The sequence below is a fragment of the Rattus rattus genome, chromosome 8 (assembly GCF_011064425.1).
Source record: "Rattus rattus isolate New Zealand chromosome 8, Rrattus_CSIRO_v1, whole genome shotgun sequence".
NCBI lineage: Eukaryota > Metazoa > Chordata > Mammalia > Rodentia > Muridae > Rattus > Rattus rattus.
The window spans coordinates 33,883,028-33,895,798 of record NC_046161.1 but is presented as its reverse complement, the minus strand read 5'-3'; the positions used below and the strand labels follow the sequence as shown (position 1 = coordinate 33,895,798).

General features: G+C 38.9%; 1 protein-coding gene across 1 annotated transcript; it reads left to right on the top strand.

Annotated features, from left to right (window-relative positions):
• Nucleotides 1-6,502: 6,502 nt before the first annotated feature.
• On the top strand, nucleotides 6,503-7,432 carry LOC116907773 (olfactory receptor 151-like). The gene has a single exon (XM_032910914.1). The coding sequence runs from the start codon at nucleotides 6,503-6,505 to the stop codon at nucleotides 7,430-7,432; it is 930 nt and encodes a 309-aa protein (XP_032766805.1).
• The last annotated feature ends 5,339 nt before the right edge of the window (nucleotides 7,433-12,771 follow it).

Genomic DNA, 12,771 nt, shown 5'->3' with positions numbered 1-12,771 from the left:
GGTGACACTGACTCCTGAGGAAGAGACCCACCAGAAGAAGAGTGAAGATACCCTCTGGGGAATCCAAAAGTACTGCAGTTCTAAAGTCTTCCGAGTGTCCTAGCACTTCACTGTCCAGGCTGCAGCAGGGTTTCTATGGAGACCACACTCTTCTCATCTGAGCTGTGTGGTTAGTACAGTTGTGTTGAGGTGGTCTGGAGAAAATCTCAATTCCCACAGCTCTACCCTGCTGTTTCTTTGTTTTAATTTGCTTATAAATAACCAGGTATCTTTTTTTTTTATTAACTTGAGTATTTCTTATATACATTTTGAGTGTTATTCCCTTTTCGGTTTCGGGCAAACATCCCCCTAATCCTCCCCCTCCCTTCATTATGGGTGTTCCCTCCCCATCCCCCCCCATTGCCGCCCCCTCCCCAACAATCTAGTTCACTGAATAACCAGGCATCTTAGTTAGGGGTTTCTATTGCTGCAATGAAACACCATAACCAAAATGCAAGTTGGGGAGAGTAGGATGTATTCTGTTTACACTTCCACATCACTGCTCATCACCAGAAGAAGTGAAGACAGAAACCTCAAACAGTAGAAACCTGGAAGCAGGAGCTGATGCAGAGGCCATGAGGGGTGCTGCTTACTGGCTTGCATGGCTTGCTCAGCCTACTTTTTTATAGAACCCAGGATCACAGCCCAAGGAGGACACCACCCGAAATGGGCTGGGCCTTCCTCCACGGATCACTAATTAAGTAAATGCCTTACAGCTGGATCTGAAGGAGGCATTTTCTCAATCGAGGCTCCTTTCTCTCTGATAACTCTAGCTTGTTTCAAGTTGACTTAAAAACTGGCCAGTACACTTGGTTTCCTCTTGACACTTTCATAATTACTCAAGTTTGGTTGAGCCTGTCACCACAACCCTCCTCACAAGCATCTCCATAGCCCCATCCCCACTATTACTCCTCAGTATTACCCCTTCTCTTTCACATTGTAAGTACTTTATTATCTTCTCCCTTGAAGTCTCTCTTCCCCTCTCATGACTGTCTTTCTAGTTGTTTGGTCTCTGTATACTCCCACTATCCACTAGCACGTGCATAAAGCTTAGAAACTAGGATAAGTGTGTGAGAGAGAACATGTACTATTTGTCTTTCTAAGCCTGGGTCACCTTACTTAATACAATATTCTATTTTCCTCAAAATAGTCATCATTTATTTTCTTTACAGTCAATAAAATTCAACTTCCCACCACTTTTATAATTTTATTTTTTATTTACAAATGGTTGAATAAAATTCCATTGTGTATATATTCTATTCTAGTAGATCCAAGGGCTCAGTCAGGTTGGTGAAAGTGCACAGAACAAAACAAAAACACATAGGAAGAAGTAAAGTTAAATCAGGAGACAAGAACAAAATCAATGAAATGTGTCACTGTCTATATCCTGGGTGTGAGAATTGACAATTTGCTTTGCAAGATGGTAAATTCAGTAAAACAACAGAAATATCCCTGTATTGTTCAGCATAGCTATAAGCAATCTGCAATTATCACCAAAGACTTCAATTTAAAACTCTGCAATATGAGTATCTTCATAGATCTTATCAGGCTGAATATAATCTTTTTAATTTAGTGTTAGTCCAGAAAGTAAGTGTGTGTGTGTGTGTGTGTGTGTGTGTGTGTGTGTGTGTGTGTGTGTGTGTGTGTGTTCAGGCATCCATAATGTCCAGAAGAGGGTCCCAGATACTCTGTAGCTAGAGTTACAGGTAGTTAGGAGCCACCACAATGGGTGCTGGGAACCAAGATCAGTTCCTCTGGAAGAGTAAAAAGCTCCCCCAACATCTGAGCCATCTCTTCAGCCTCAATACATTCTTAAGGCGGGTATTTTTTTTCTGAACAAATTCCCCAAGTGAATAAGCACCTACAGGAGAACAGTATTACAGGCCCACATTCAAAGGCTTTCCCAGCTCATCGGTTCTACAGTCAGTCTACAAGTAGATAAGCAGGCAAGGGAGGATTGGACATCTTTACAAGTTTACCATTCTTTAACTAAAAATATCCAATTTGTTTCAGTGAAGTCTTTGACCTTTTTTTTTTTTTTCCTTTTTTTTTTTCGGAGCTGGGGACCGAACCCAGGGCCTTGCGCTTCCTAGGCAAGCGCTCTACCACTGAGCTAAATCCCCAACCCCGAGCTTGTTCTTAAAACCCTTTAAAGTAATTGTTTAAAGCTAGCTGATGTTGCAGCATACACGATGAATTAGTAGTGATGTGCAACGAACCTCAAGGCAGTAAGTACAGGTGATATTGCTGGAGGTAACCAAGGTAGCTATAAACCATGATGATGGTGAGAATAGTGGTGATAATTACAGAAGTGAAGTAATTCTTGGTACTAAATTATTCCAATACTCACATAACAGTCTAATTTTCCTTAAAGATACCACAACCTCAGAGAGAGAAATTAGCACATATAGGAGTGAGGAGTACATACAAGCCAAGACTAATTGTTTCTTTAGAGAGGACACAGTCCCCATGTGATTGCTCTCAGGAGATTTTCTGTATATCTATGTAAACAGAACCCTAGCTCCACTATCATGATGATTCCTTTTTCCTAACGGTACAGACCCTTGCCGTAAACTAGCACTAGATATAAATCCATTTATACTACCTGTTTCTAGCATCTGCTAATTGTTGAGACCAAAGTTTCCAGGGGGCTAGTTGTCACTTCCCTTCCACAAAGGTATTTAATTTCACACTTGAAACCTTTCTTCGAGCTCTTTTTTTGTACAGTCTGTTTCTAATCATGTGCTTCTTTTCCTTCTTTCCTTCTGTCTTGCTTTGCATGTGTGCCCTGTTCTTATCAACAACGTTCCTGAGTCTCTGAAGGTTCAGTAAATGCAAAGGTCATAGGAGTGATAACTTATAGGAAGCATATGGTGTGTGGTTGTGTTTTTATATAATTAAAAGGCTGCAGAAGTGAGAATTTTTAAGCCAGTCTTTGTAGACTTTCTTATTCAAGGATTCTCTCATTTTCACAGCACAGGATGATGTCCACTCTATCCTTCACAGATCAAAACAGTCTAATCTAGGAGAATAGTTATTCATGGTAGGTTTCCTGTATCTCATATTGCTTCTAGAAGCAGGTTTAATTCAAAGGGACTTTGTAGGATTTCCTTAACCATTTGTACCTAGAAAATAATTGATCTTTAATGATCATCAATAATAAGTGAAATATTTAAAAAATAGCAGATATTTCAAACACTTAGTATAAAACTAAATTCACTACCAATAATAATTTAACATGAAAGGCTTATTTATCTACATGCATTTTCCTGTCTTCAGACCACAATCTAAGGACTTAAAAACTTGTTCTTGCGCCTGAAAAATGCCAGAATAAAGGAATTAAATGATTAACAGTTTTTAAATCCTAAACAAAGGTTTACAAATTGTTTTATTTTGGACACAGATTGCATAGATTTGACACATTAAGAATAAACTTGGAGTCACTAATAATGCACTGAGTACTAATTAAGGAAAGAAAGAAATCAAAACACTTGGTGTCACTTAACCAAAAGACAGCACAGATTTGAAATCCTGACTCTCCCCATGTCTTCTGCCATTTCTGTCTGTTATATGTGTCTGACTTTATGCCTGCCTGAAGGCTCTTATGAAACTGTCCTTGTGTGTCTATGTTTCTGTCACTAACAAAGGACTTTTTTCTCTCTTTTATTGAAGAGCAGAGAAAGTATCACATGGGGAAGGAATAAGCTATACTTTACAGAAATCTTTAACGTAGCTTTACAAGGGATCACATCACTGACTCCAACTGAAGACAAAGGACCCATATAACAGCATCATTTTTAAGCAAGTAACATGTAAGTGCTTTGTTCAACATTTGTGGTAGGTGTTCATTTTATAAGACTGTGTTCAGCCTACTTTGTGTTTCCAGCAAATGATTATCAATACACAAAACAATACATAATACATGCACATAATGCAAACACATATGCATTGCTCTTGGATCAGGCATAGAACAGTAATAACTTATGATCATACCTAAGACGAATGAACTCCATGTTCTTAGAGATGGGGGGACAGAGGGTTGTTTCATTTCATTTTGTATGAGCATTTTTTTCATCTTGTTTGGGTCTATTTGTTTGTTTGTTTTGATTTGGGGGTTTGGTAGGTTTTTGTTTGTTTTTGGTTAACTGCTTTTTGGGAGAGAGAACATGAAGTTGGGCAGGTAAGCAGGTAGAAAGGATCTATGAGGAGTTGAGGTAGACTAAAAACACGATCATAACACATTGTGTAAAATAAAACTGTTAAATAAAAGACTACCGCTATACATTAGCTTAGTGTAAAAGTTCATTATATGGATACAAGTAAGGTCGATTCCTACATTGTTTTCTTAAATTCAGGTTAAACAAACAGCCTAAGTACACAGTAGAATAGCAATCTTAAGTGACCTTGAGGTGTATTATTACCTCTAGCTGTGGGTCATTCAAAAGTTCTCATCTCTTAAGATATAAGGAATATTTTATTATAATGCATTGCCATGCAATGCCAATATACAAAAAGTTCTAACTAATATTATATTTTTTAAATAAGAAATTATATATAATGGACTTTTTCTTTTTTAATATTTTTTGTTGTTTCATTGTTGCTCATCTGAATCTATAATAACTACAATACATGTCGGTACCTCTGATTTTTAAAAGCACAATAAATTTTTCAATATATTTCATATAGCCCCAAAATTTAATAAATTATTTTTAATAGATGATGAAATTATTCACAAAGAAAAGCTACAACAAAACAATAGAATTTAACAAACACTAAAAAGACCAAAAGTCATAGTTCTTTAATTAATTCCTTAAGACCTGGATAACTTCAGATAACATGTAATCTGGGCTTTTCAATGATCTAAGAAATGACAAATTGTTACTCAGCATTCCTCCTCTTCTATGCACATCCTAAGATGTGGAGAACACATCCTGCCCAAGTCACTCATTTCTTAGAGGCTTCAAATGAGCACCAAAAGAAGAAACCAGAAACAGCAGAAATGAGTTTGATTTCAAGTCTCTCTGTCACATACATTTTCTCAGAAATCCTTCTTCATCCTTATTTACCTCAGAACTTTTAGGATTTATAACAGTGATTTCTAGTAGAAATGTACAGCCTATCCAACATTTTTAAATTTTTTAAGAAGGAAATGTATTGTCTAACACAAGAGGATATTTGAGGAATAATGTATACAGTAACAATGGCTCAGTATTGGCCATTAGCGGTATGAGAATGCCATGTTTTGATATTAATCTCTGAAGCTAGTAATGGCCATAAGTTAGCTGTGGCACACTTCCTGAAGATAATATTATGTGCTCCAAACATCTGGATAGAATCCTGTCATCAGCGCTTCCTAAATGCTTCAGGTGATCACACAAAGCATGGGACACTGGGAACTGAAGTGCCTCAGACCATACAGCCTTAGGACCTCAAGGGTTTTGAATCACTGAGACTGCCTACCAGCTGTCAACATCTTTTCTCATAGAAAGATAGCATTTAAGTAAGAGTTGGATTGTTCGTCTGTCTTACAAAATAGAGCCTCACTCTGTAATCCGAGCTATAAAAACTCTCAGCAATCTTCCTGCCTTCACCTCCTGGATGCTGGAATTCTGTGCAATGAGCCACCCTGCTAACCTTTTGAATGAAGCATTTTAAATGTGACTTTCCCTATGATATTTCCACAATCAATGTTTAAATTGATGTTACCGGGTCTTAGTTATAGAACTTGACTTTCAACTCAATATGAGAATTTTAACTACTGTGTGATCCAACAGGGCATGTATTTTAAATGTTAGCATGTTCATTAACTAAATATTTAGATATTACATAGAGAGTATTGAGAGATGATGTCTCAGCAGCGAAGAACACTTAACTGCTCTTCAAGAAGACACAGATTCCATTTCCAACACCAACATGGCTGCACACAAATGTAACTGGTTCCAGAAGACTTCATGCCTCTTCTGACTTCCACAGACTCCAGCATACATGTAGTACACACACATGCACTTAGATAGACACACATATACATTTTTTTACAAAAGAAATGACATAGATGACAGTTATGAACTATGAAAATATCATTAGCGACAGAGTGGGAAAACATTAGCATCCTTAAAGAGACTCTTGAAACAGATTCCTGGCCTCAAACATAAACTTGCTAATCAATGCCTATGAAATGAATCCTGACAGACTGTGTAAGAAGGTAACTGCTGGTCCAAAACCACAGCTCTGGGACATTTGTGAAACTCACCATTCAGATCTCTACCCTGTGGCTTTCAGCTTCAAGATCTCTGACACTCTGGGGTTGATTCCAACAGCAAAGTGCAACAGTGTGGAAAAGATGCATCTATCATAACCGGGGTAACTCTGCAAGTACCAGATGCAGAAGCTGCTCCCAGCAGGGCAAGAACAGCCATTCATAAACTCTTTCTCTCTCACCCCACAGGCTTCCCATCCAAACACAATGGCTGCAGAAAATCACTCTACAGTGACAGAGTTCATCCTCGGGGGGCTAACTCACAGGCCAGAGCTCCAGCTACCCCTCTTCCTCCTCTTCCTGGGAATCTACACGGTCACCATGGTAGGAAACCTGGGCATGATCACCCTGATTGGACTCAACACACAGCTTCACACCCCCATGTACTTCTTCCTCAGCAACCTGTCACTCGTGGATCTCTGCTACTCCTCTGTCATTACCCCGAAAATGCTCATCAACTTTGTGTCCCAAAGAAACCTCATCTCCTATGTGGGGTGCATGTCTCAGCTATATTTCTTCCTGGTTTTTGTCATTGCTGAGTGTTACATGCTCACTGTGATGGCCTACGACCGCTATGTGGCCATCTGCCACCCCTTGCTTTATAACATCATCATGTCTCCTGCCCTCTGCTCTCTGCTGGTGGCTTTTGTCTATGCCATGGGACTCATTGGCTCAACAATAGAGACTGGCCTCATGTTGAAACTAAACTATTGTGAGGTCCTCATCAGCCACTACTTCTGTGACATCCTCCCCCTCATGAAGCTTTCCTGCTCTAGTACCTATGATGTAGAGATGGCTGTCTTCTTTTTAGCTGGGTTCAACATTGTCGTCACAAGCTTAACCGTACTCATTTCCTATGCATTCATCCTGTCCAGCATCCTTCACATCAGCTCCACTGAGGGCAGGTCCAAAGCCTTCAGCACCTGCAGCTCCCACTTTGCAGCTGTGGGCTTGTTCTATGGCTCCACCGCATTCATGTACTTAAAGCCTTCCACAGCTAGCTCCCTGGCCCAGGAGAATGTAGCCTCTGTGTTCTACACCACAGTGATCCCCATGCTCAACCCGCTCATCTACAGCCTGAGGAACAAGGAAGTGAAGGCTGCACTGGACAAAACACTAAAGAGAAAACTCTTTTGATGTAAATGTTGGTCTTTCTTATGGAAGAGTAATGCACACCTGGAAAATGCAATCTGCAGGCTCACACAACTGTGAACAGCAATCACTTCCCTTTGGTTGAGTGTGTGTTTTTCCATTTGTCTATTTTTTTATTTATTTATTTTTATACTCCAGATTTTATTCTCCTCCTGTCCATGCCCCCTCCTACATTTCCACATCCCATACCGCCTCCCTGCCCCCAACCCTTGTCTCCACAAGGACGTCCCCATCCCACCCTTATTTTCATTTAGAATTCATTTCCCCCTTCCTGAATAGTCTTTGTTTTAACAGTTATTGTTTTATTATAACATAAATTAAATATCGGCATTACAACTTGAGAGTCACTTGTGGTCTTATTACTCAGTATGAAAATATTATTTCACTTCTGACATTTTTTACATAAGATAACATACATTAGAGTGATCAGTTTTAAAAATAATGAAGGTGTACGTAGTCCCTTTCTCATCAGAATACTTCCTTTTTTTTCCCTTCTCCTCTCAAATTATTCTTCCCCATGAATATCAACATGACATTTTATGTTACCTCCTTAGCAACTGTTAAGGTTGATATTTGAAATGTCCGCCATAAGCTACATGCTGAGAGCAGTTGGTGGGCTTTGAAGACATGAACAGTGCTCTAACTTCATAAACAAACTAATCTGCTGATTGATGCCTGTAACAGAAAGGTGACAGGGTGACTGATATAACTGAAAAACCCAAACTTCGTAACAAATACCCTATGCCAAATTCAACAGGCTGAGCGTAGGCGAGCAGCTACCATTAAAGGTTTGCAATGCTCTACTTTTACAGGAATCGTGGTGAGAACTGCAGGGACCACAGCAGTGAAGTGTCCATAGCTGCAAGAATTCCCTAATAGGAATAAAATACAAATAGCATAACCACAACAGTATGAAAAGGGCACAAAGCCACAAGAGTCCAGGCACTGAAGCATCATGAACACGACACAGAAATCAGCCAGTGAGTTGTATAGGTATGATTTTAAAGTGGCAGTTTCATATAGAACTTAACAACAACAACAAAAATCAAGATGAACTTCCATTTAAAATACTTATAGCACAGCAGAATAGTTTTCCTACAAGATATATAAAGCAAGACACGTGAATACACATAAGTGACCCTCATATCGTTATTTCAGAATGATCTAAAACACATTATGAAACAAATACAACTCAGGAAGGGGCCAGAAAACCTTGCATTAGAAAAATTGCAAAGGTATGCACTCACTGATAAGTGGCTATTAGCCCAAATGCTTGAATTACCCTAGTTGCCTAGAACAAATGAAACTCAAGACGGATGATCAAAATGTGAAGGCTTCACTCCTTCTTTAAAAGGGGAACAAGAATACCCTTGGCAGGGAAGAGAGAGGCAAAGATTAAAACAGAGACTGAAGGAACACCCATTCAGAGCCTGCCCCACATGTGGCCCATACATATACAGCCACCCAATTAGACAAGATGGATGAAGCAAAGAAGTGCAGACCGACAGGAGCCGGATGTAGATCGATCCTGAGACACAGCCAGAATACAGCAAATACAGAGGCGAATGCCAGCAGCAAACCACTGAACTGAGAACGGACCCCCGTTGAAGGAATCAGAGAATGAACTGAAGAGCTTGAAGGGGCTTGAGACCCCATATGTACAACAATGCCAAGCAACCAGAGCTTCCAGGGACTAAGCCACTACCTAAAGACTATACATGGACTGACCCTGGACTCTGACCTCGTAGGTAGCAATGAATATCCTAGTAAGAGCACCAGTGGAAGGGGAAGCCCTGGGTCCTGCCAAGACTGAACCCCCAGTGAACTAGACTGTTGGGGAGAGGGCGGCGATGGGGAGAGGGGTGGGGAGGGGAACACCCATAAGGAAGGGGAGGGAGGAGGGGGATGTTTGCCCGGAAACCGGGAAAGGGAATAACACTCGAAATGTACATAAGAAATAAAGTTAAAAAAAAAAAAAAAAAAAAAAAAAAAAAAAAAAGAAAAAATTGCAAAAGCAAACAACAGAATTCAGGAAATGATTAAAGACTATAGGAAAATTAATATTAGCCACAAAGATTGAAAAAGAAGTTACAGAAAATAAACGAAGCATGTGTGTTGGGAGAACTAGAAAGTGGAAAATGAAAAAAACCAAAAAGCTAAAAATGAAATGAAGGGATTTTATGGGAAAAGAGTAAATACAGAAACTGGGCAAAGGAGACTGAATGAAAGTAAAAGCCCCTTTTAGCCTTTACTAAAAGATTAGTAAAGAAATCCTAACAAATAGAACAAAGCACATCATGAAGAATAAATTCAAAAAACATAAATATATAAATATATACATATATACGTATATGTACATGCATACTGTAAGAACTTAGTCAAAAGAATGAAGCATGATAAACAATGCCTGGGGGAACTGTGAGAGAGGCTCCAGGGAAAAAGGCAGAGAACCTCTTACCTCAAGTGCATTTTGTTCTCTGAATTGTTCTTAGACATTATTCCATGCCTCCTGTATGAAACATTTACATTCAATTTATAAGACATGTTTATTCTTATTAAATATCAGATTATAGCTATATAGCCCAATCTGATCAGGGCACCCTAATCTGGATATGACCTGCTTTGCTTTTGTACTTTCCCAGACACAATCTATAGTATGTGCCAGGTAATTGTATTAAAATTGGTTTGTCCTGAGAACATTTTGGAAAGGGCTACTCTGTTATTATTTAGTACATGCTTACTGGTGCTTATTGACGGTTTTTGATCATGTTTTTCTCGACTCAAACAACCTTCCTTGGATCATTGCTTTCTTTGTAACATCCCTATATAAAGCTACACTGAAATGAAAGTAAGATTGTCTAGAGCATTAGACAGTATTCCACCCTCATTCTTTCAGGTCCTCAGACCCCAGCAGACAAGATCTGTACAGGTCAGCTGAAAAGTCAACATCATATACATTTACACTATACACATCTACAGACACATCTACATCCTCATTATATATCTACATAATATACCTACATCTATGCATACAGCATACACATATATATCTACAAATATATCATACACAACATACACAACATACACATCATATACATACACATACACACACACACCACACACATCATATACAATTAAACATACATCATATGCATCATGTACATCTACATGCACACAATACATCTATCTGCATACACATCTATTAATGCATCTGTACGCATACACACTTCTATATGTTTATGTGTGTACATATGTATATATGTATTCATGCTCTTATATACATACACACTTTATATGTTTATGTGTGTATATATATTCATATATATGCATACTCTAATAGTGGCAAGAGGAGAAGGAAAAGGAAGAAAACAAACAAGGACAGAAACAAAACAAAATCATACATCACTTCAAAAAATTACCCATAAAATGAATACCAAAATATATCTTAGTAAAGTTATTGGACATTTTAGGGAAGAAAAGCAGTAATAATTTAAGAACTACTCCAAAAAAAAAAACAGCGTAGACAGAAAACCATCAAAGAGAACTCTTAAAAACTATGATAAGAGCTACACCACTCTCAAGCCCATACCTCTGCCTGTCTCCCAGGAGGCCTGCTCCCACCTAGGGCGATGAGGTAAGACACCATGTCTCAATCCCCTGCCTGCTGTGTCTCAAGCAAGCCCCGCAGCCATGAGGTCTTCCCCATTCTTCCTGAGCTCCATCTTCTGGTTCATGTCTCTACCTGCAATTGCTGATCTGCACAACATTCCCTGGGCCACAGCTGGGTCTGCATCTCAGGAGGCTTACTTCCGCCCAGAACAGTGAGTCCCAGAGGGCTGCTACTCCCAGGAACTATCAGGGCAGCCAACATTGGTGACAAGCACAAGAACATAATCAATAAAAGCCAGTGCAATATGGCACCATTAGAACCCAGCTCTCCTACTATAGCAAGCGTCAGATGTCCTAACACACCTGAAAAGCAAGACTGTGACCTTAACTCTCATCTTCTAAAGATTATAGAGGCCTTTAAAGAGGAAATAATCATTCTTTAAAGAAATACAGGAAAATAAATCAAACAGGTATAAGCTTTTAAAGAGGAAACAAATAAATCCTTTAAAAAATATAGAAAATACAACCAAACAAATGACGGAAATGAATACAACTATTCAAGACCTGAAAATGGAAATAGAAGCAGTAAAGAAAACATCGACAGAGGCAAGCCTGGAGATGGAAAACATAGGAATTAGAGAGGAAACTACAGATGTAAGCATAACCAACAGAATACAAGAGATGGGAGAGAGAATCTCAGATGTACTAGATACAATAGAAGAAATTGATATGTCACTCAAAGAAAATGCCAAATCTAAAAAGTTTCTAACATAAAACACTCAGGAAATTTGGGACACTATGAAAATACCTAACCTAAGAATAATAGAAATAGAAGATGGAGAAGATTCTCCATTTAAAGGCCCAGAAAATATCTTCAACAAAATCATAGCAGAAAAGTTCCCTTACCTAAAAAAAAGAGATGACTATAAATGTACAAGAAGCTTACAGAGCACCAGACTGGACCAGAAAAAAATCCTCCTGCCACATAATAATCAAAACACTAAATGTACAGAACAAAGAAAGAATATTAAAAGCTAAAAGAGAAAAAGGACAAGTAACATATAAAGGCAGACCTATCAGAATTACATCTGATTTCTCAACAGACTCTAAAAAGTAGAAGGTCCTGGACAGAAGGTCTTGGAGACTACAAATGCCAGCCCAGGCTACTATACCCAACAAAACTCTCAATCATCATAAATGGAAGAAACAAAATATTCCATGATAAAGTCAAATTTAAATAATATCCTTCTATTAATTCAGCCCTATAAGGATACTAGAAGGAAAACTTTAACACAAGGAGAGTAATTACACACCAGAAAACACAATAGATAATACAATACCAGCAAAACCCAAAGAAGAGAATCTTTCTCTCTCTCTCTCCTCTCTCTCTCTCCTCTCTCTCCCCCCCCCCTCTCTCTCCTCTCTCTCTCTCTCTCTCTCTCTCTATCTCTCTCTGTGTCTGTCTCTCTCTATCTGTCTCTCTGTCTCTCTCTGTCTCTTTCTCTGTCTGTCTCTCTGTCTCTCTCTCTCTGTCTCTTTCTGTCTGTCTCTCTGTCTCTGTCTCTGTCTCTCTGTCTGTCTCTCTGTCTCTCTCTGTCTGTCTCTCTGTCTCTGTCTGTCTCTCTGTCTGTCTCTCTCTCTCTCACACACACACACACACACACACTCACACACAGAGTAACAACAACAACATCAAAATAACAGAACTAACAATC